The sequence below is a fragment of the Oncorhynchus masou genome, chromosome 18 (genome assembly GCF_036934945.1).
Source record: "Oncorhynchus masou masou isolate Uvic2021 chromosome 18, UVic_Omas_1.1, whole genome shotgun sequence".
NCBI lineage: Eukaryota > Metazoa > Chordata > Actinopteri > Salmoniformes > Salmonidae > Oncorhynchus > Oncorhynchus masou.
The window spans coordinates 70,110,732-70,135,662 of record NC_088229.1 but is presented as its reverse complement, the minus strand read 5'-3'; the positions used below and the strand labels follow the sequence as shown (position 1 = coordinate 70,135,662).

At 43.9% G+C, this 24,931-nt stretch overlaps 1 protein-coding gene and 1 non-coding gene across 2 annotated transcripts; both read right to left on the bottom strand.

The window, feature by feature from the left end:
- Positions 1-1,993: 1,993 nt before the first annotated feature.
- LOC135505211 (WD repeat domain phosphoinositide-interacting protein 3) lies at positions 1,994-19,800 on the bottom strand. The gene is made up of 10 exons (XM_064924384.1): positions 19,614-19,800; positions 18,525-18,599; positions 17,265-17,366; positions 16,884-16,971; positions 11,474-11,568; positions 11,063-11,253; positions 7,164-7,249; positions 6,847-6,948; positions 6,445-6,566; positions 1,994-6,020 (listed from the first exon to the last, which is right to left on the bottom strand). Exons 1-10 carry the CDS (start codon positions 19,678-19,680, stop codon positions 5,914-5,916), a joined length of 1,035 nt encoding a protein of 344 aa, XP_064780456.1. The 5' UTR covers positions 19,681-19,800; the 3' UTR covers positions 1,994-5,913.
- Positions 19,801-24,365: 4,565 nt separating this feature from the next.
- On the bottom strand, positions 24,366-24,438 carry trnar-ucg (transfer RNA arginine (anticodon UCG)). Its single transcript has one exon. It is a non-coding gene; the product is annotated as a tRNA-Arg (tRNA).
- Between the last annotated feature and the right edge of the window lie 493 nt (positions 24,439-24,931).

The window sequence follows — 24,931 nt, the reverse complement described above, 5'->3', positions numbered from 1 at the left end:
TAAAAATAGTCTGTCCTCGGTGGCAACACTCACTACCGAGATCAAAACTGCCTCTGGAAGCAACGTCAGCACAATAACTGTTCATTGAGAGTTTCATGAAATGGGTTTCCATGGCCGAGCAGCCGCATACAAGCTTAAGATCACCATGCGCAATGTCTAGCGTTGACTGGAGCTGTGTAAAACCTGCCGCCATTGGAGCAGTGGAAACGCGTTCTCTGGAGTGATGCTTCACCATCTGGCAGCCCGATGGACGATTCTGGGTTTGGCGGAGGCCAGGAGAACGCTACCTGCCCCAGTGCATTGTGCCAACTGTAAAGTTTGGTGGAGGAGGAATAATGTCTGGGGCTGTTTTTCATGGTTAGGGCTATGCCCATTTAGTTCCAGTGAAGGGAAATCTTAACGCGACAGCATACAATGACATTCTAGACTATTCTGTGCTTCCAACTTTGTGGCAACCATTTGGGGAACCCCTTTCCTGTTTCAGCATGACATTGACCCCATGCACAAAGCAAGGTCCATACAAAAGTGTTTTATCAAGATCGGTGTCGGAGAACTTGACTGGCCTGCATGGAGTCCTGATCTCAACCCCATCGAACACCTTTGGAATGAATTGAAACGGCGACTTCGAGCCAGGGTCTAATCGCCCAACATCAGTGTCCAACCTCACTATTGATCTTGTGGCTGATTGGAAGAAAGTCCTCGCAGCAATGTTCCAACATCTAGTGGAAAGCCTTCGCAGAAGAGTGGAGATAGTTACACATTTGTTGTTGTTTTGGCTCTGTATTGCAGCACTTTGGATTTTAAATGATACAATGACTACGAGGTTAAATTGCAGATTGTCAGCTTTAATATGAGGGTATTTCCATCCACATCGTTTGAACCGTTAACAAATTACAGCACTTTTTGTACATGGTCCTCCCATTTAAAGGACAAACCCACTTATGTGTATTAAAGTTGTCAAAAGTTTAGTATTTGGTCCCAATATTCATAGCACGTTACTTTACTTTTTCTTGTTACTTTACAAACTTGTTGGATGCATTTTCTGTTTGTTTTGTTTGTCAGATAATTTGTTCCCAATATAAATGAATGGTAAATAATGTATTGTGTCATTTTGGAGTCCCTTATTGTAAAAATGTTATATGTTTCTAAACATTTCTACATTAATGTGGATGCTCCCATGATTATGGATAATCCTGAATGAATTGTGAATGAGTGAGAAAGTTAGATGCACAGATATCATAAACCCCCCCCAAATAAAAAAAATGCTAACCTCATTGGTATGGTGAGAGGTCAACAGGCATGGGGGTATTTTATTTGTGCGTCATTCAGGATTATCCGTGATCATGGTAGCATCCACATTAATGTAGCAATGTTTAGAAACAGATTAGGGGAGGGGTTAACAGAGGGCTAAGGGGAGGGGTTAACATCTGGCTAGGGAAGGGGTTAACAGAGGGCTAAGAGGAGGGGTTAACAGCTGGCTAGGGGAGGGGTTAACAGCTGGCTAGGGGAGGGGTAAACAGAGGGCTAGGGGAGGGGTAAACAGAGGGCTAGGGGAGGGGTTAACAGAGGGCTAGGGGAGGGGTTAACAGAGGGCTAGGGGAGGGATTAACAGAGGGCTAGGGGAGGAGTTAACAGAGGGCTAGGGGAGGGGTTAACAGGGGGCTAGCGGATGGGTTAACAGAGGGATAGGGGAGGGGTTAACAGGGGGCTAGGGGACGGGTTAACAGAGGGCTAGGGGAGGAGTTAACAGAGGGCTAGGGGAGGGGTTAACAGGGGGCTAGGGGAGGGGTTAACAGGGGGCTAGGGGACGGGTTAACAGAGGGATAGGGGAGGGGTTAACAGCTGTCTAGCGGAGGGCTTGGGTGGTTCTTTTCAGACCAAGCATGGTTCCTTGTAAACTAAATGCATTGTGAATGCATATGATGCAAAAACAGATTACACCACTGCCTTAAACATTCACACACTACCTTTAAGTTACACACAGTACCCCGGGTCATGTACAAATGTCCATACGGACATGACATTTTATTTACAAATTTAAATTCAGGATTTTACAATCATTTTGAATGTGTCACATAAACAGGAGAGTTTGTGCCGCGTCCATATGTAGTTAAATGGCAGCATAGTGTTGTGTGTGTGTGTGTGTGTGTAGGGATTAAATTCCCCCGACATATGTACAATCAGAGCTGGATGCAACAAATGAAATGCATTCAGAAAGCGGTTCCCATTGAATTCAAACTGAAAGAGAAATGTGCGTCGGACAAATCAGAAACATACTGAAAGATACAGAAAAATACATTGTAGTACTGCATTGTAAAGGTCACATACATGGGCCAAAAAGCTGTCCCGAATACTGTGACAAACATGAGATAGGCTCTAAAGTCAATACTGCTTGTAGATCCACAAATGTTACCATCATTTGCAGATCAGTTACATATGCATAAGCTTTTGAAAGCTGGCCCTAGTGAGCAAGCGGAAGAGAGTTCTCTCTTCAAGAGGCAAACTACACCAGCCAATTAAACCTCACCAAAAAGGAATGGGTGCGTAATTCAGTCACACAAGGAAGTGGATTTTGGTTTAATTCAGCTGGAATGTGTCACTCGTAAGACTTTCATAAGGGGGTGGAAATGCACTTTGATCACGGCAGAATACTGCAGCAGTTTCCACAATGACCGGGACGGCTTGGTTCTGGGAAAACGGTTGTATTCATTCAGGAGCGGATGCATGATAAACATTGGTTTCTTTGAAAGAATTAGGAAGGTACGCGTCATTGAAAATCATCTGAGACTTGATCAAGTTGCCGAGTTTGATTATGCTCAAAAATTCAAAATGTAAAGCTCAAAGTACTTGGGCCTTAGATTCAATCCGTACTGTGGAAGAGCTGTGTTATAGCGCAATTAACATACATTTTTTTTTTTTTTTTTACTTTTATTTAACCAGGCAAGTCAGTTAAGAACAAATTCTTATTTTCAATGATGGCCTGGGAACAGTGGGTTAACTGCCTGTTCAGGGACAGAACGACAGATTTGTACCTTGTCAGCTTGGGGGTTTGAACTCGCAACCTTCCGGTTACTAGTCCAACGCTCTAACCACTAGGCTACCCTGCCGCCAATTGAGCCGACATATGCAGCATTTACCACGAATGCGGTCTCCTCGAACACGGAAATATTGCCTTTAAAAAAGGTGCATAGCCCGAAAAGGGGCAATGGGATTGAATCTAGCCCCAAATCAGTGCTTTATAGGTACTAATTAGAGTTGTAAATAATATATTCCCTCTCCACAAGGAGGGCGAGACTCACGTCAAGAATATTACACATATACTTAGTAAGCTACGACATGAAATGTCAGGAAAAGCAAAACATTCATCACCATGAGATTTCTTCTTCTACGGTAAGTTACATATGTTCAGTCTGGCGCATTCATTGTGTTTATACAGCGAAGCTAAACTCTACCAGGGTGAGGTTTCACCAAGAGGAATCCCTGAGGTTAAATCAGATAAACCACCGTAAATCAAGATTTAAAAAAAAAAAATCATGTAAAAATATGAACTTTTTTCAATTTAACTAGGCAAGTCAGTTAAGAACACATTCTTATTTACAATGACGTCCTACTGGGGAACAGTGGGTTACCTGCCTTGTCCAGGGGCAGGACAACAGATTTTTACCTTGTCAGCTCAGGGATACGATCCAGCAACCTTTTGGGTTCATGGCCCAATCCTCTAACCACAAGGCTACCTGCCGCCCCTTAATGGGTGACTCGTTTCTTCAACCGTAGGAAGAAAGCTCTATTTCTAAGTGTTTACCCACCTGGCTAACTCAAAGATCTTCCTTTGTGAAATCCCACCCAAATATGCATATCAGTGCCTTCAGGAAGTATTCATACCCTTTGATTTTGTCCACATTTTATGTTACAGCCAGAATAAAACATTTATTAAATTGAGATTTGTTTGTCAATGGCTTAACCACAATACCCCAAAATGTGCAAGCGGAAATGTTTACAAATGAAAACCGAAATGTCGAGTCAATAAGCATTCAAACACTTCGTTATGGTAAGGCTAAATACATTCAGGAGTAAAAATGTGCTTCATTATGTCACATATTAAGTTGCATGGACTCGCTCTGTGTGCAATAAGTGTTTAACATTACTTTGAAATGACTACCTCATCTCTGTACCCCACACATACAGATAATTGTAAGGTCGAGCAGTGAAAAACAGATTCAACCACAAAGACCAGGGGTTTCTAATAACTTGTAAAGAAGCGCACCTATTGGTAGATGGGTCAAAAAAATTTAAAAAAGTAGACATTGAATATTCCTTTGAGCATGGTGAAGTTATTCATTACATTCTGGATGGTGTATCAATACACCCAGGCACTAACTCAGTTGCCAGAGAGAAAGGAAACTAATCATGGATTTCACCATGAGGCCAATAGTGACCTTAAAACAGTTACAGAGTTTAATGGCTATGATAGGGGAACACTGAGGATGGATCAAACACATTGCAGTTGCTCCACAATACTAACCTAATTGACAGAGTGAAAATAAGGAAGCCTGTAGATGATGCATGTTTTGGAAAATTTGTATTATGTTTGTAACAAGACACTAAACTAATTACCTGCAAAATGTGAGGCTCTGCAATTAAATTTTTGTCCTGAATACAAAGTGTTGGATTTGCCCCAAACATAACACATTACTGAGTACCACTCTCCAGATTTTCAAGCATAGTGGTGGCTGCATCATGTTATGGCTATGATTGTAATTGTTAAGGACTGGGGAGTTTTTCAGGATAAAAAAGTAACAGAATAGAGCTAAGCACAGGCAAAATCCCAGAGGAAAAACTGGTTCAGTCTGCTTTTCAGCAGACACTGGGAGATGAATTCACCTTTCAGCAGGACAATAACCTAAAACCATGGCCAAATCTACACTGGAGTTGCTTACCAAGAAGACAGTGAATGTTACTGAGTGGTTGAGTTAGTGTTTTGACTTAAATCTACTTGAAAATCTATTTCAAGACCTGAAAATGGATGTCTAGCAACAATCAACAACCAATTTGAGAGCTTGAAACATTTTGAAAACGAATAACGGGCAAATGTTGCACAATCCAGGTGTTGGAAGCTCTTAGAAACCAGACAGACTCACAGCTGTACTCACTGCCAAACGGTGCTTCTACAAAGTATTGACTCAGGGGTGTGAATACTTATGTAAATTAGAAATGTCTGCATTTAATTTTATATATATATTTGCAAAACATTTCTAAAAACATGTATTCACTTAGTCATTATGAGGTATTGTGTGTAAAAAAAAATATATATATATATATATATTTAATCCATTTAGAATTCAGGCTGTAACAACAAAATGAGAAATAGGTCAAAGGTTACGAATACTTCCTGAAGGCACATATGCGAGTATATACACACTCCAATATTGATTCAGCTCAGAGGCACTCCCTATAGTTAGATTAGGTGGTGTTAGTTTACAATATTTATTTTTCTATGTATCTATCTATTGGAATTAACGCAATACGCCTTTAAAAAAAATAACCAGAATAATCGACCGATCATTGTAAATTCCACGGAAGACATCTTTAAAAAGCAACAAAAATAAATTTCCCTGTTTGGTTCTCAGAGTAGCAGGACAACAAGGTCCAGGTGACAGTCTGTCCATCTGTCTGTCCTTTGCTAGTTGTTCAAGGATGGTCTCTAAGTAGTTTGTGTCAGAGAGGACATTGACTTCATTCATCGCTCCCTCGATCCGTCTTCTCGTTTCTAAGGCGGTCTCCCTCTCTCCATTGAGAGTCTATCAGCACTGGGTGAGCAGAGACACCTAACCTCCTCCTTCTGTCCATCCCCCTTGTCCTCCTGCTCCAGAAAATAAACACACGTCTGTCTGCAGGAGGAGTCTGGGTTAAAGTTCAGATCTTCTCATCAGTCATCTCCAGGAACTGGGCGTAGACGTCTCGGGAACACTCCCCCTTTGGGTTGAACAGGAACTTGTAGTAGCTGCCGTCAGCACAAATGGCTGATATGAGAGAGACAGAGAGAGAGAGAGAGAGAGAGACGGAGGGAGAGAGAGAGAGACAGAGAGAGAGAGAGCGAGAGAGAGTGTCGCAATAAGAGAATGTACATCAGCTATATCCTCAAAGTCAAAAAACGTTTTTCTTCTTCTGGTTGGCACAAAAGTATGCACAAATCTAAGAACACAGTTTCCCGCTCAAAGTCTAAAATCATGTCAACAATAAAACAATCAAATAAGTCATGTCAGGTCAACAATCAAATGAGTCAACATTGAAGAAATGTCAAGCTGAATGTGTTTACAGACACTGGACAGGAAGCAGGAAGTAGCTGGAGTATGACTGGACTGGGCTCTGTTCCAGAGATGTGCCAAAGCAAACATGTACACAGAGAGCAACACTACCCCACACACACACACACACAGACCTCACCTATGACAGAGTTGGGTTCTGTTCCAAAGGCACACACACACGGCGAATTTGATGGAACCTGGAACTTGGAGAAACTCCACTTGGAGCTGAAGTACTTAGGAAGGAAACTAGCCGAGGCTAAGCTAAGGATAAAAGGAAACAACAATGATTCAGGGATGGGTTTGGAATTTATAGGAAACAAAAACAAGGATTCGGGAAGGGGTTTGGAATGGTGGCTGGTTTAAAGATTAACATTGAACAGTCAATAATATAGATAGTTCTCTCAAAAAGAGCTTCATCACCACTGGCACCAAGGCAGTACTTTAATCTATGATCAATGTTGCAGTACTTGGACCTTTTAAGAGCTCCAGTCACAAAGTGCATAGAGAGGTGAAACGTTTATCTCAGACAAATCAGACTGACCTGGACTGTTTGTTCCTCTTGGGGTCCTCTGCTGCGAATATGTGGACTGTACCATGGTCACTAGACAGACAGATGAGGGACGCGTCCTGGTTGAAGTTGATGCTGGGGAACGGGGAACAGAGGGATACCAATCAGGACTAGAACAACAACTTACTATGACTAATATGAGGTTGTCGCACCGAACAACCTTTAGATGCACTCTGTCAGTCACTCTGGATTAGAACATCTGCTTAAATGACTCAAAATGGAAACGTTAGTTCATTTGTCACATCTAACATCAGGTGAAGAAGAGACCCAGGTTGGTTGGTTGTTCTCACCAGTAGATGTTAGCGGTCTGTGACCCCCGCCTCAACTCCTGAATCAGGTGACCTGCCATGGTGTCAAATATTCTGATCAGGGTTCCCTGGAGAGAAATAAAGAGAGATACGGTGTTGGGAGTTGGTTACGCCTCATCTACAAGCAACCATGACAACCAGTTGGGAGTTGGTTACGCCTCATCTACAAGCAACCATGACAACCAGTTGGGAGTTGGTTACGCCTCGTCTACAAGCAACCATGACAACCAGTTGGGAGTTGGTTACGCCTCGTCGACAAGCAACCATGACAACCAGGTGGGAGTTGGTTACGCCTCGTCTACAAGCAACCATGACAACCAGTTGGGAGTTGGTTACGCCTCGTCTACAAGCAACCATGACAACCAGTTGGGAGTTGGTTACGCCTCGTCTACAAGCAACCATGACAACCAGTTGGGAGTTGGTTACGCCTCGTCTACAAGCAACCATGACAACCAGTTGGGAGTTGGTTACGCCTCGTCTACAAGCAACCATGACAACCAGTTGGGAGTTGGTTACGCCTCGTCGACAAGCAACCATGACAACCAGGTGGGAGTTGGTACGCCTCGTCTACAAGCAACCATGACAACCAGTTGGGACTTGGTACGCCTCGTCTACAAGCAACCATGACAACCAGTTGTAGAGACAAAAGGTAGCGTCTAAGCCCATGAGTAGTGGTAAAAGGGTGAAGGGTTAACTCCACGTTAAGAGTGACACACACATTCTAAAGTAAAAAGAAAATAAAGAGTATGTCAAACAAAAACCAATGATTGCAAAGTTAAACAAACCATACAGCTCTATGAACAAAGACTATCTACTGGTGAGAACTTGAATCCAAGATGGTGTAGCAGTCAGGCGTCTGTCTTCGTCTTGTCCCGTGTATATATCTTTTTATATATTTCATTTTTCTTTTCATATTTTTTTTTAACCTCAACTTCAACGTACTCTCCTGCAACCCGCCTCACCCAATGTGGTATGGATCTGCTATTTTCTTTACTTTAGAACCGGAACCCCCAACAGAAGCTAGCCAGCTAACTAGCTACTAGCTAGCAGTCAGCTAGCCACTGCTAGCGGTCATCAGCTAACCTTTAGCCTGGACAACTCCTACCAGTCTGCACAGCGCGATTCAATCCAGAGCTTATCAGACTTCTTCTTCTCCATATCTCCAGATTCCTACAGCAAGCTCTGAACCTTTTCACCTGGATCATCGCAGCTAGCTAGCTGCTATCCGAGTGGCTACTACTGGCTAACGTCTCTGTCCCGAAGCAAACACCAATTAGCCTGGAGCTAGCCCATGCTAGGCCCATCTCCCGGCGAGCAGAAGAGGTCCATCAGCCACTCTTTGAGCTACAATACCTATTTTGTCAAATGGCCTGGACCCCTTTTACTGCCGATACAGAGCCCCGCCGATTCATCACGACTGGACAACCGAAGTAATCCGCCCGAGGGGGATTTTTTCAACAGGCTCCTCCGTCGCGACGTACCTTGAATGCCCATCTGCTAGACACGGCCCACTAGCTGTCCAGAGCATATTGGACTGTTAGCTGAAGAGGTCCATCAGCCAGGGCCTGGACCCTTTTACTACACAGAGCCCTGCTGATCCATCACAACTGGTCTGCCGACTTAAACGCACGAGGGGGCTACAACAGACTTCTTCCGTCACGACATCCCTCTAAGACCCATCTGCCCCGGCCCACTAGCTGTCTGAATCGCCGTGTCTCCAGCCCACCTAGCTATTCACTGGAAGAATTTCAAGAAGCATTTTTCTACGGCATTTTTCTACGGCTGGCCATGCTTTCCACCTGGCTACCCCTACCCCGGTCAACAGCCCTGCACCCCTCACAGCAACTCGCCAAAGCCTCCACCGTTACTCCTTCTCCCAAATCCAGATACCAGATGTTCTAAAAGAGCTGCAAAATCTGGACCCCTACAAACCAGACGGACTAGACAATCTGGACCTTCTCTTTCTAAAATTATCCACCGAAATTGTTGCATCCCCTATTACTAGCCTGTTCAAACTCTTTCGTATCGTCTGAGATGCCCAAAGATTGGAAAGCTGCCGCGGTCATCCTCCTCTTCAAAGGGGAGACACTCTAGACCCAAACTGCTACAGACCTATATCTATCCTACCCTGCCTTTCTAAGGTCTTCGAAAGCCAAGTTAGCAAACAGATCACTGACCATTTCAAATCCAACCGTACCCTCTCCGCTATGCAATCTGGCTTCCGAGCTGGTCATGGTTTCACCTCAGCCACGCTCAAGGTCCTAAACGATATCATAACCACCATCAATAAGAGACAATACTGTGCAGCTGTATTCATCAACCTGGCCAAGGCTTCCAACTCTGTCAATCATCACATTCTTATTGGCAGACTCAACAGCCTTGGTTTCTCATATGACTGCCTCGCCTGGTTCACCAACTACTTCTCAGACAGAGGTCTGTGTGTCAAATCGGAGGGCCTGTTGTCCGGACCTCTGGCAGTCTCTATGGGGGTGCCACAGGGTTCAATTCTAGAGCCGACTCTTTTCTCTGTATACATCAATGATGTCGCTCTTGCTGCTGATAATAATTCTCTGATCCACCTCTACGCAGATGACACCATTCTGTATACTTCTGGCCCTTCTTTGAACACTGTGTTAACTAACCTCCAGACGAGCTTCAATGCCATACAACTCTCCTTCCATGGCCTCCAACAAGTAAAACTAAATGCATGCTATTCAACAGATCACTGCCCGCACCTGCCCACCCGTCCAGCATCACTATTCTGGACGATTCTGACTTAGAATATGTGGATAACTACAAATCCCTAAATGTCTGGTGAGACTGAACTCTCCTTCCAGACTCACATCAAGCATCTCCAATCCAAAATTAATTATAGAATCGGCTTGATATTTCGCAACAAAGCATCCTTCACTCATGCAGTCTATCAAAGAGTCATCCGTTTTGTCACCAAAGCCCCATATACTACCCACCACTGTGACCTGTATGCTCTCGTTGGCTGGCACTCACTTCATATTCGTCGCCAAACCCACTGGCTCCAGGTCATCTATAAGTCTTTGCTAGGATTCCTCTTTTGGCCGCCTTTCCTTCCAGTTCTCCCCCGCCAATTACTGGAACAATTTGCAAAAATCACTGAAACTGGAAACTCATATCTCCCTCACTAACTTTAAGCACAAGCTGTCAGAGCAGCTCACAGATCACTGAAGCTGTAAATAGCCCATCCAACTACCTCATCCCCATACTGGTTTTTTTGCTCCTTTGCACCCCAGTATCTCCACTTACACATTAATCTCTGCACATCTATCACTCCAGTGTTTAATTGCTAAATTGTAATTATTTTGCCACTATTTATTGCCTTACCTCCCTTATCTTACCTCATTTGCACACACTGGATATAGACTTTTTCTATTATATTATTGACTGTATGTTTGTTTATCCCATGTGTAACTGTGTTTTTGTTTGTGTCGCACTGCTTTGCATTATCTTGGCCAGGTCGCAGTTGTAAATGAGAACTTGTTCTCAACTGGCCTACCTGGTTAAATAAAGGGGAAATAAAATAAAAAATACAATACTTTTTACAAAAAAACATTTACTTGAGCAGTTCAAGTTTGGTAACAGAATGACGGTTGGAGTTGTTTGTGCCGCCATTCTGTTACCAAACTTAGCATCTGCAGTGTTCTTCAAGTAAATGTGTTTCGTACAATTTGCAGTGGAAATAGTTCAAAGTAGTCCTTGTTCATAGAGTTCTATGGTTTAACCTTGTAAATCATTGGTTTTTGTTTGACATACATTTTAAAGTAAAAAAATCTGAGTCTCGGTCTCACTCTGTTACTGTGGAATGTCCCCTTAGTCAATGAGTATTTTAAAAAAAGGGGTTGTAATACTTTCTCGGAGGCGGTGGCTATCCTGGTTCCCTGCAGGTTGAGGGCGATGCAGCACAGCGCCCCCTCATGGGCGGGGATGTCCACTGGAGGCTTCTCTGTGTTGGCCAGGTCTACGATCTGCACATGCCCAGAGTGGGTGCCCGGGAACGCCAGGAGAGAGTTGTTACTGTTGGGACACAGCACACACAGACCTGGGGAGAGTGTATTAAAATGGAGGGAGAGGGGAGAGAGAGAGCGAGGGAGGGAGGGAGAGAGATGAGAGGAGAAGCTACAATTTACACCCATATAAAACTGTTGTGAAGATTGTTTGTTTACTTCAATTACGAGCATGTCTAATGTTGTATTTAGCAGCCTGGTTAAGAGTCTGGAAGCTGCAGTAGACAGTCGGTCCGTCTGTATTGTAGTACTGACCTTTGGGGTTATAGCAGGTCTCAAATACATGCAGCTGATGAGGGTTGTGGGTGAACGTGAACACTTTGATCATTGAGTCCAGGACCACAACGATCCTGAGGACATAAGAGAGATAGAGACATTAGGCTAATGATTTCTGGCCCACTAACATACAGCAATCCAATGGGGAAACATTGGTAAGAAAACATTGGCTTTACTCATTTCGTATGTATATACTTTATTCTACTGTATTTTAGCCAATGGCACCGCAACATGACTTATCATAATATTTATATATTTCTTAATTCCATTCTTTTACTTTTAGATTTGTGTGTATTGTTGTGAATTGTTAGATACTTCTGCACTGTTGGAGTTAGGAACACAAGCATTTCACTACACCCGCAATAACATCTGCTAAATATGTGTGTGTGACAAATAAAATGTGATTTCTCCTGACACCGACATGCTACCTTCTAACATTCCCCTTTAACGTTACCTAAAAAAGGTGAACATCTTAACAGTCATTGCTTTTCAGGCAATTCCAGAGTAGTCCCCTCTAAAAGCAACAAGGATCTATACTGTGTTATACCATTACTGCATTGGGACCTAGTACTGTATAATTACCAACCAGTTACTATGTAATGACTGCCAATCCAACAGGTTCTGGGCCTAAGAAGAGGGAGTGCAATCACAGCCTGCTATTACTGTACTACTACGGGCAGCAGGTAGTCTAGTGGTTAAGAGCGTTGGGTCGGTAACCGAAATGTTGCTGGTTCGATTCCACGAGACAACCAGATGAAAAAAAAAAATCTGTTGATGTGCCCGCACTTATACAGGAACAATTAGGGTTGTCGCTCTGGATAAGAGCGTCTGCTAAATGACTCAAATGTAAAAATGTAAATGCTGGTACCGTCGCTCACCCTCTCTGTCCTGTAACTAAAGCTAAATATTACATTTGATTCCCAATACAGTGCCCTGCAGTACTTCCAACTCAATGCCACTTTATTCGTCAGATGCTTCGTAAAACAACAGGCGTCGACTAACAGTGAAATGCGTACTCGTGTAAGCAATGCTTATGTGATCACTGTGTGCCATCGACAATGAAACACAACGACTGTAATTCCTAATTGGTCTTAAACAAAGAGTTAAACTGGTACTAAAATGTGAGTTACTTTGAAGTCAATGGGTGTTTCTCAAAATGCGTACTACTGCGCTCTGAGCACGCAAACTGGAGCACGGGAGGGTTGGAGTATGAGTCCCAATCCAAGTATGTGAGCACAGAGGGCACTTCTCTAATGCGTAATTGTACATATTTTGAAGCATGCATCTATGCAAGCTTCAATGGAAAGTATGCACAGAAATATGACGCAACCGCGTAAAAATAACGCAAAATGTATTGAAATCAATGGCGGACATTATTTGAGCTGAAGCAAGAGAAAATAAACTCCAACTTCGGAGTTAAATTTTGCCTATTCATATCTCATATGTTGCCTGACTATAATATTTTTTATCTTGATACGTTAATAAATACATGCTGTGTTAATTTTGACATGGTTACCTGCCTACGCAGCGTAGACCACAAGCCCATAATATGTCAAGAATTGTTAGCTAGCTAGCAACGAAGGTTTGACATGTATCTTGCATAATATTAGTTTTAGGTCATTTTGCCTGTTAAACTATCAGGTTGGCTACATTATTACAATTCACATATAGCTAGCTGATTGTTATGAAGTATACACAGTACCAGTCAAACGTTTGGACGCACCTATTCATTCAAGGGTTTTTCTTTATTTTTACTAATTTTCGACATTGTAGAATAATAGCAAAAACATCAAAACTATAAAATAACATATGGAATCATGTAGTAACCATGTAGTAAATCAAAATATATTATATATTTAAGATTCTTCAAAGTTGCCGCCCTTTGGCATTCTCTCAACCAGCTTCATGAGGTGGTCCCCTGGAATGCATTTCAATTAACATGTGTGCCTTGTTAAAAGTGAATTTGTGGAATTTCTTTCCTTCTTAATGTGTTTAAGCCAATCAGTTATGTTGTGCAAACGTAGAGGTGGTATACAGAAGATGGTCTTTTACCAAATAGGTAATAGTCCAAATGATGGCAAGAACAGCGCAAAAAAGCAAAGAGAAACGACAGTCCATCATTACTTGGAGAAACTTTCAAAGTGCAGTTGCAAAAACCATCAAGCGCTATGATGAAATTGGCTCTCATGAGGACCACCACAGGAAAGGAAGACCCAGAGTTCCCTCTGCTGCAGAGGACAAGGTCATTTGAGTTACCAGCCTCAGATTGCAGTCCAAATAAATGTTTCACAGAGATCAAGTAACAGACACATCTCAATATCAACTGTTCAGAGACTGAGTGAATCAGGCCTTCGTGGTCAAACTGCTGCAAAGAAACCACTACTAAAAGACACCAATAAGAAGAGACTTGCTTGGGCCAAGAAACACGAGCAATGGACATTAGATCGGTGGAAATCTGTCCTTTGGTCCAAATTTGAGATTTTTGGTTCCAACCACTGTGTCTTTGTGAGACACAGAGTAGGTGAACGGATGATCTCCGCATGTGTGGTTCCCACCATGATGCATGGAGGAGGAGGTGTGATGGTGTGGGGGTGCTTTGCTGGTGAAACTGTCAGTGATTTAGAATTGAAGGCACACGTAATCAGCATGGCAATCACAGCATTCTGCAGCGATACGCCATCCCATCTGGTTTGTGCTTAATGGCACAATCATTTTTCAACAAGAGAATGACCCAAAACACCTCCAGGCTGTGTAAGGCCTATTTGACCTAGAAGGAGAGTGATGGAGTGCTGCATCAAATGACCTGGCCTCCACAATCACCCTTTCTCAATCCATTTGAGATGGTTTGGGATGAGTTGGAACACAGAGTGAAGGAAAAGCAGCCAACAAATGCTGAGCATATGTGGGAACTCCGTCAAGAATGTTGGAAAAGCATTCCTCATGAAGCTGGTTGAGAGAATGCCACTTTGAAGATTGGCTACTTTGAAGATTCTCAAATATAAAATATATTTTAATTTGTTTAACACATTTTTGATACTATATTATTCCATATGTGTTAATTCATAGTTTTGATGTCTTCACTATTATTCTGCAATGTAGAAAATAGTAAAAATAAAGAAAATCCCTTGCATGGGTAGGTGTGTCCAAACTTTTGACTGGTACTGTATCGTGTTTCCTCGCTATTTTCCTGGCTTGAAGGCGGTTCAGTGAATTGGCAAGTCAATAGTTCAATAGGGCTATCTAGCTGATAATTATGAAGTAAAACATTTGCCTTGTGTATAACTTGTTTGGTCTCTATTGTTGCCATTGTCCTGGCTAGAAAAAGGTTCAGTGAATGGGGAGGAGCAGTCTGAGGTAATACAGTTGGGGGAGGAGCAGTGTGAGGTAATACAGTAGGGGCAGTGTGAGGTAATACGGTAGGGGCAGTGTGAGGTAATACGGTAGGGGCAGTGTGAGGTAATACGGTAGGGGCAGTGTGAGGTAATACGGTAGGGGCAGTGTGAGGTAATACGGTAGGGGCAGTGTGAGGTAATACAGTAGGAGCAGTGTGAGGTTATACAGTAGGAGCAGTGTGAGGTTATACAGTAGGGGGAGGAGCAGTGTGAGGTAATACAGTAGGGGCAGTGTGAGGTAATACGGTAGGGGCAGTGTGAGGTAATACGGTAGGGGCAGTGTGAGGTAATACGGTAGGGGCAGTGTGAGGTAATACGGTAGGGGCAGTGTGAGGTAATACGGTAGGGGCAGTGTGAGGTAATACGGTAGGGGCAGTGTGAGGTAATACAGTAGGAGCAGTGTGAGGTTATACAGTAGGAGAAGTGTGAGGTAATACAGTAGGGGGAGGAGCAGTGTGAGGTAATACAGTAGGGGCAGTGTGAGGTAATACGGTAGGGGCAGTGTGAGGTAATACGGTAGGGGCAGTGTGAGGTAATACGGTAGGGGCAGTGTGAGGTAATACGGTAGGGGCAGTGTGAGGTAATACGGTAGGGGCAGTGTGAGGTAATACGGTAGGGGCAGTGTGAGGTAATACGGTAGGGGCAGTGTGAGGTAATACGGTAGGGGCAGTGTGAGGTAATACGGTAGGGGCAGTGTGAGGTAATACGGTAGGGGCAGTGTGAGGTAATACGGTAGGGGCAGTGTGAGGTAATACGGTAGGGGCAGTGTGAGGTAATACGGTAGGGGCAGTGTGAGGTAATACGGTAGGGGCAGTGTGAGGTAATACGGTAGGGGCAGTGTGAGGTAATACCGTAGGGGCAGTGTGAGGTAATAGCGTAGGGGGAGTGTGAGGTAATAGCGTAGGGGGAGTGTGAGGTAATAGCGTAGGGGGAGTGTGAGGTAATAGCGTAGGGGGAGTGTGAGGTAATAGCGTAGGGGGTGTGAGGTAATAGCGTAGGGGGTGTGAGGTAATACGGTAGGGGCGGTGTGAGGTAATACGGTAGGGGCGGTGTGAGGTAATACGGTAGGGGCAGTGTGAGGTAATACCGTAGGGGCAGTGTGAGGTAATACCGTAGGGGCAGTGTGAGGTAATACCGTAGGGGGAGTGTGAGGTAATAGCGTAGGGGGAGTGTGAGGTAATAGCGTAGGGGGAGTGTGAGGTAATAGCGTAGGGGGGGTGTGAGGTAATACGGTAGGGGCGGTGTGAGGTAATACGGTAGGGGCGGTGTGAGGTAATACGGTAGGGGCGGTGTGAGGTAATACGGTAGGGGCGGTGTGAGGTAATACCGTAGGGGGAGTGTGAGGTAATACCGTAGGGGGAGTGTGAGGTAATACCGTAGGGGGAGTGTGAGGTAATACCGTAGGGGGAGTGTGAGGTAATACCGTAGGGGGAGTGTGAGGTAATACCGGAGGGGGAGTGTGAGGTAATACCGTAGGGGAGTGTGAGGTAATACCGTAGGGGAGTGTGAGGTAATACCGTAGGGGGAGTGTGAGGTAATACCGTAGGGGGAGTGTGAGGTAATACCGTAGGGGAGTGTGAGGTAATACCGTAGGGGGAGTGTGAGGTAATACCGTAGGGGGAGTGTGAGGTAATACCGTAGGGGGAGTGTGAGGTAATACCGCAGGGGGAGTGTGAGGTAATACAGTAGGGGGAGTGTGAGGTAATACCGTAGGGGGAGTGTGGTAATACCGTAGGGGGAGGAGCAGTGTGAGGTAATACCGTAGGGGGAGGAGCAGTGTGAGGTAATACAGTAGGGGGAGCGCGAGTGCTTCTCAATGTAATGTTTTATGCATTCGTCACACTCTCGTCCACACAAGAACGTACTCAGGAAAACGTCTGCGGAGAATGCACTCGGGAGTACAGTAGAATGCGTATTGAGAAACGCCCAATGTGTGGTTGTGTTGGCACTCAACGCTGCTGATCGAAACACCCCGAGGGAAACACAAGTGTTCCTACCTGTCCCTTCGAAGCTTCACTGCTTTGACCTCCGTGGAGAACTCAATTTCTATAACCGTCTTTTTCTTCAGGTCATCCCAGATCATCACTAGAGGAAAACATCAGAGGACATGGTGGGAATGAACAACAGCCAAGAAGACTAACGTGAGAGAGATGATGCCGTTTGTCTCTAGTTTCAGACCAAATGTAAAGAAATAACTGGATACGGTCAATCTGATGGAAAAGTCTACCGCTATTGAGATAATTGCAAGGGAAACATTTCAAACAGATTTTTTTTTAAGTGGTATTTTGAGGGTTCCAAAATATATTGTTTGTTATGCTAATAGTACATTGATACAGTCAAGTTCAACACATGCACCACACACACAGTAACCACCATACCTTTGTTAGGTGGATATTTGGGCTTCTTCCCTCCTCCGACCAGCGCTAGGTAGTTACACCTGAACAGCATCTCCACATGGCTGACCCCGCCCTCCATGAACTCTGGAAGACACACACAGAACCACCCCATTGGCCATTATGCTGTCAATCTGGCAGGTGCCGAGTAAACCGAGCCAATGAGAATCAAGGATGTTGCCTCAAACCACCACAATTATCCAAAATATTATTTCCGACAAGATCTCTAAAATGTTACTAGAAAGATACACTCCTGATCAGGAGGATTTAAATAGTTTTAATATCTCAAAGGTTTTACTCGTTTTCAAGAAAGTAGCAGACAGTAATTAGCAGACAACTCATTCCATCTGCATATTAAAACAAGTCTTCCCAGCATGCATGATGCCTCACAGAAACCCAATATCCTAGCACCTGCACACATAGGTAAAGGTTGGACAATGAACAGAAAAAGTGTTTGTTTAAAATAACGCTGGTCTGGAACAAAAGCCTGCACACCCTGCAGAAACCCAACAGGACCAGGTTATCCCTGGCATATAGGCTCCCGAGTAGCGCGGCACAGCGGTCTACGGTATTGCATTTCAGTGCTAGAGGCGTCACTACAGACACCCTGGTTCGAATCCAGGCTGTATCACAACCGGCCATGATCGGGAGTCCCATAGTGCGGTGCACAATTGGCCCAGCGTCATCCGGGTTTGGACGGGGTAGGACGTCATTGTAAATAAGAATTTGTTCTAACTGACTTGCCTAGTTAAATAAAGGTTCAATTTAAAGAATATAAAATAATTATTTCCCTACAGTACTAAAGACAGTACAGTAAGCCGTTGTTTCCTATAGTGACTTTGGACCAGGTTATGTGCGGAGTAAGGAGTCACATGTGCAGGGCCGAGTGGCGGAATGATTAACTTTCTCATATAGCCCTCCTCATCCAACTAGAGTACCAATCCAGCCACAGACAGATCCATCTCGTCTCACACACAGCAGGAACAGGAAGGAAGTGCGCTGGCTCTCGCTGTCACAATGCTGTGGCCCCGGTATGCAGCAAAAATGCCTTGATTTACTGCAAGCACTGCTACTCACCCATTGAGTTTCTTTACATATCAATAGAATGGTTACCCCATACCTTTTGATCAATAGTAAACTGGAAAAAACACATTATGATGAATCATTACTTATTTATTTATTATAGACAATTAGGATTTTATGTTTCATATTTGCTGTACGGTCATTATCTTGACATATATTTACCTTGTTTTTCTTTCTCTTTGAGTGGGTCTGCGTTGTACACTCTAAACCCATTCTCCATTCCGCAAGCAAAGCATCCTGGAAGGAGCACAGAAAATACCATTGGTTAGAACAACCCTGATCGAAGCTTGGTCCAAACAAATTCACAGTGTGTGAACAACCCAAGATAATCACATTGTGCCGCAATGTCTGTCTGTATTCGAAGACATCATGATTATATGGAAGGTCGACTAAGGACAGACTATGGTTTCCATTCAGCCTCCTATCTGTTCCTGTTCTTTCTCTCCATCATATCAGAGTTGGATTTTGTCCTTCTGCTCCAGTGACCAGATGCTGCCTGTGAGGAACGCACACACAGTGGGCATTGAACAGTGTTTGAATATTAGCTACCAGTCATGTCTTTGTTTGGAAGGAGACCCATTCATTCACTGCTCAGTGAAGAAAAGCTGGCTAGGGGCCACCCAGACCCACCCACCCTCACAACTTGAGCTCCCTAGTTAAATAAAGGTTCAATAAAAAATACCTAGCCATCTTTTGATGTAAACTATTTATCAGTTGTCAAACTAACGTTATAACCACAGATAAAATGGGAATGTTATACCATCTTTGTTATAACCATCTGTGCTATACCGCTACTATGTAGCTAAGATAGTTAGCTTGTCAACGACAGAGGCGCTAAAGATGAGGACATTTAACAACCCCTGCAAGTATATACGGTAAAGTGAAGAGTAACGTTAGGTTGGCTATTTACAACATACATTTAACGAAAGTTTAGCAGATGTTTATTTGACATCAGACAACATTAGTGGTACAAATGGAAGAGCCTAACAGATCCATAACATTTAACTCGCTCTGGTCATGATGTTACCTCTAAATGTGTTACATGTGATATTATTTTAGTTTTCTCAAATGACAATCCAATCACGATTTCACAACAACTTAATATGTCTAGATAACAACTAGCCAGCTAGCTAGCGAAGGCTGACAAAACGTTTAAAGTTAACCCCCGGCCTCAACACGTCGTCGGTAGCGTGGCATCGACGACAAAAACTGTCAACCAAAGACGATTTCGATGAGGAAACCATTTCTCACCGTGATCCTGGTTGAATCCCGCGTACAAAAGTCCGTTCCCGTGTGCATTTGACGGTAATAAATTCATTACTTCGATCAGATAATCACAGGCGTACGTTAGCCGAATTTTAACAGAATGCTAGCTAGCGTTCCTCCTGTGCCACAGACAAGCAGCCAGGAAAAACAACACAGCCAGACACAGCTATTGGTTCCAGGACGCTCAAACGAGCACCGAGCGATCGATTGACTGATTGGGAGTGGGCGTTTCAGTACTTGTCCAAAGACTGAAAAAAAACAATATACTGTATATTTGATATTTTATTTAACCTTTATTAAACAGTGAAAACATATTAAAACCTAGGTCTCTTTTTCTATGTGTTATGATACAACATAAATATATACATTAAAGGCAACATGTAAAGTGTTGGTTCCATGTTTCATGAGCTGAAATAAAAGATCTCAGAAACTTTCCATATGCACAAAAAGCTTATTTCTCGCAAATGTTTTGCGCAAATGGGCTTACATCCTTGTTAGTGAGCATTTCTCCTTTGACAGGATAGTTCAACCACCTGAAAGGTGTGGCATATCAAGAAGCTTATTAAAAACAGCATGATCATTACACATGTGCACCTTGTGCTGAGGACAATAAAAGGCTACTCTAAACGTACAGTTTTGTCACACAACACAATGCCACAGATGTGTCAAGTTTTGAGGGAGCGTGCAATTGGCATGCTGACAGCAGGAATGTCCACCAGAGCTGTTGCCAGAGAATTTAATGTTCATTTCTCTGCCGTAAGCCGCCTCCAATGTTGTTTTAGTGAATCGTCCAACCAGCCTCACAACCCCAGACAACGTATAACCACTCCAGCCCAGGACCTCAACATCCGACTTAGTCATTTAAGGACAGATTGAAATTTATGGGAGGGGGGCGGTACTTGGTACTGTTTTGGTACTTCCCTTGTGCACTCAGCTTTTCCACGCACTAACTTTTACTATACCGCAGGCCAATATAGACTACCAGTCTGTTCTATCCTGCCCTCCATCCACCATTCATAGTGACAATAGTCGTAGGTGGATAGTTTGTCCATATTTGCAATAGGCTGAGTTATTATGTACTTCACCGGGTGGTGAAAGAGCACGGTGATGAGCTTGATGCTCATTTCAATAAATATCGAGGGTCTTATTCTGGTGACATGATGATCGATGCTTGGCTGCCGTTTGACAAATACAAATAATTTTGCTTTTATCCATAATAATCTCATAATGTAGCAGGCTATACCCACAGTGTGTCTGTGAGCTGTTGGCTAGAACACACTTTATCCGCAATAAGTGCATTTGATGGAAACACAACTTTGATGGGAAAATATGCATATGATTTTTATGCAGATTTTAGACAATTCCAGTGGAGGCTGGTGTGAGGAGCTATAGGAGGACTGGCTCATTGTAATGGCTGTAATGGAATAAATGGAACGGAGTTAAATACGTTTCCCTCTGTTTCCATTTATGCCATTCCAGCCATTACAATGAGCCCGTCCTCCAATAGCTCCTCCCACCAGGCTCCAATGGAATATTAACGTAAAAACTGTCACCAATTGGGTGGAAACCTAGCTATAGACACCCTATAGCCTCAAGTGCGCTAATCCAGTGTAACTTTGATTTTGCCTGTACGTCATGGTTCACCAGCAGCCCCAAACATCTAAAGAATAAGCTACAGACCAGCCAAAACAAGCTTGTAATAATTGTACTTCAACCTCCCTCCCATACTCTTCTGGAGGTCAAGCATTCTTTTCTGTATTTCTTTTTTCTGTTTCCAGGCAAGTCAGTTAAGAACAAATTCTGATTTACAATGACAGCCTACTCAGGCCAAACCTGGACGACACTGGGCCAAATGTGCAACACCCTATGGTACTCCCAATCACGGCCAGATGTGATACAGCCTGGATTCAAACCAGGGACTGTAGTGACGCCTCTTGTATTGAGATGCAGTGCCTTAGACTGCTGCAGCACTCGAGAGCCCAATGCCACAGTGTATCTCTGTAACGTGTCTGTATCGATGTAATTGTATATTTATTTATGGAAAGAAAATAGGGACCACAACGGAAATAAGTCCTCGACTTTATTGTGCAATCCTGGTCACTTTGACAAATCTTATATACAGTCTGTCTTTTTTTAACTGACAAATATAATCAGTCAATTCAAACTGTGCAGCAGCCAATTGATGATTGGAAAGAGACATCTGTTACAAATCACCAAATGCTGGGCCAATTGTGCAACGCTGGGCCAATTGTACGACACTGGGCCAATTGTACGACGCTGGGCCAATTGTACAACGCTGGGCCAATTGTACGACGCTGGGCCAATTGTACGACGCTGGGCCAATTGTACGACGCTGGGCCAATTGTACGACGCTGGGCCAATTATACGATGCTGGGTCAATTGTACAACGCTGGGCCAATTGTTCGACGCTGGGCCAATTGTTCGACGCTGGGCCAATTGTACGACGCTGGGCCAATTGTACGACGCTGGGCCAATTGTACGACGCTGGGCCAATTGTACGACGCTGGGTCAATTGTACGACGCTGGGACGACGCTGGGCCAATTGTACGACGCTGGGCCAATTGTACGACGCTGGGCCAATTGTGCGCCGCCATATGGGACTCCCAATCATGACCGGTTGTGATACAGCCTGGATCAATCAAAAAGTAACACAATAAATTGTCATAACAATAGCGAGGTGTCGTGGAAATTTCCTGTATTACCAAATCATGAGAGAGCAAACCACACACAAGTCAGAGTTATCATAAAGTCCATATTTAATTATATGAGCTTCACCATAGCCCTGTGACTCTCAGATCAATTCTGCGTCTATAAATGAATTCTCTGAGAATGCTTACAAAACAGTTCTTAGTATCATTTACAGCCAAGACACACCCATCTCAACTCACATGAGGGGTTCAGTGTAAATAGTCCGCCTGGCCATTTGATTAAATTAGTTGGTCAGGAGTCTTATGGCTCGGGGATAGAAGCTGCTTTAAGAAGCCTTTTGGTCCTAGACTTGGCGCTCCGGTACCGCTTGCCGTGCGGTAGCAGAGAGAACAGTCTATGACTTGGGTGACTGGAGTCTTTTGACAATTTTTTGGGCCTTCTTCTGACACCGCCTGGTACGTCCTGGATGTCAGGAAACTTGGCACCAGTGATGTACTGGGCTGTACGCACTACCCTCTGTAATGCCTTCCGGTCAGATGCCGAGCGTTTGCCATACCAGGCGGTAATGCAATCGGTCAGGATGCTGTTGATGGTGCAGCTGTAGAACTTTTTGAGGATCTGGGGACCAATGTCACATCTTTTCAGTCTCCTGAGGGAGAAAAGTTGTTGTCGTGCCCTCTTCACGACTGCCGTGGTGTGTTTGGACCATGATAGTTTGTTGGTGATCTGGACACCAAGGAACTTTAAACTCTCAACCTGCTCCACTACAGACCCGTTGAAGTTAATGGGGGCCTGTTCCTTTTCCTATTGTCCTTTGACTTGCTCACAATGAGAGAGGTTCTTGTCCTGGCTCTACACTGCCAGGTCTCTGACCTCCTCCCTATAGGCTGTCTCATCGTCGTCGGTGATCAAGCCTACCAATGTTGTGTCGTCAGCAAACTTAATGATGGTGTTGGAGTCGTGCTTGACCACACAGTTGTGGGTGAACAGGGAGTACAGGGGGGGACTATGCACGCAACCCCGAGGGGCCCAGTGTTGAGGATCAGCGTGGCAGATGTGTTGCTGCCTATCCTTACCACCTTGGGGCGGCCCGTCAGGAGGATCAGGATCCAGTTGCAGAGGGAGGTGTTTAGTCCCAGGGTCCTTAGCTTAGTGGTGAGCTTTGTGGGCACTATGATATTTTTTTATCATAGAAGCAGAAGCATTTCACTACATTCGCATTAACATCTGCTAACCATGTGTACGTGACCAATACAATTAGATTTGATTTGATGTAAGATATTGAATTCAGTATGTTTTTACTCTTTCTTCCACTGCAGAATAAAAACCATATCAACAAGGCAGTGAGCCTTGCTGGTGATGTCAGAGCAGAGCAGGAGCCAGCAGAGCAACCTCAGGGCCAACATTCAGAAGATATTGACATCATAGCAGAGTTTAGTGAGAACCCCAATGAGTCTATTGCAAAGGACATAGCCCTCATAGCATTTAGGTAGTGAATGAGGCCTGCTTTGTGACTATTTTCTCAGGTAATCAATACATTAGCATTTTTCGTTTGAAAGGATAAAACATCTATGCTGAGTTGTTGTAGATATGCTGACCTCATTTGAGTTGATTGCTGTTGCAGTTACTTTCTATAAAGTACAAATATATGCTGTTCAATGAATGAGCAAAAAACATCGGATTCCGCGTGAACGGGAAGAAAAAAAATTAGCAGAGGATGGTTTCGATCCATCGACCTCTGGGTTATGGGCCCAGCACGCTTCCGCTGCGCCACTCTGCTGTACAAATTTTTATAGCGCAGATACCTTAATATACGTAGTTTAAAACGCCCACAACTGGGAGGCGAAGGCCATTGTGCACTCGGTTCGGAGGTGGTTAGCAACCCTAACTGTGCAAGAAGATGTAGAAATGATATGCGGTCGTGTACAGTATGAGAAATAAGAAGATTTAACTTGTTTGCCTATTAAGTTATGCTCAATCAGGCCATTGTCATATCTTGACACTTTCGCAATCCAATGAACGTACCTATCTGCAAATGTCACAGTAACCGTACGATTTAGCAAAAGACGACCACGAAGGGACTCGAACCCTCAATCTTCTGATTCGAAGTCAGACGCCTTATCCATTAGGCCACGCGGTCTATGAAGAGGACAACGTTTTAGAGATTTAAAGGCTACTACTATTTGACGTTGGATCAAAGATGATGTAATATGGAGATAGAATTTTACGCTTTCAGGTGATGTCATGGTGACCTTGGCTAGCTGTACTCATGCGCAGAAACACGCAATCGCAAATAGTCTTATCGCGCTGTTATCAATGGCACTAATTCGATAATGTAAACGTGTCAGTTTGTCACTTTCACGAGGTTGGAGTAATAAATAATAATAAAGTTCGTTTACCTAAGACATTAGCTAGAGAAGATTTCGAGAAAATTAAACAACGAAGGAATCATTTTTCACTTCTCTCATTGAATTCTTAAACATCAAACCCGGCCTGTTCCACCGAGTCTGCTTGGCAAGCGTTCCCGGACATCTCGCGATGTCGGACTTCGGTTTACAAAACTCGGATTGAATATTTGTTTTCTGCTAAGTGGCTCACCGTGCTGGAGTGAGTGTGTGCAGCTCAACACTTTA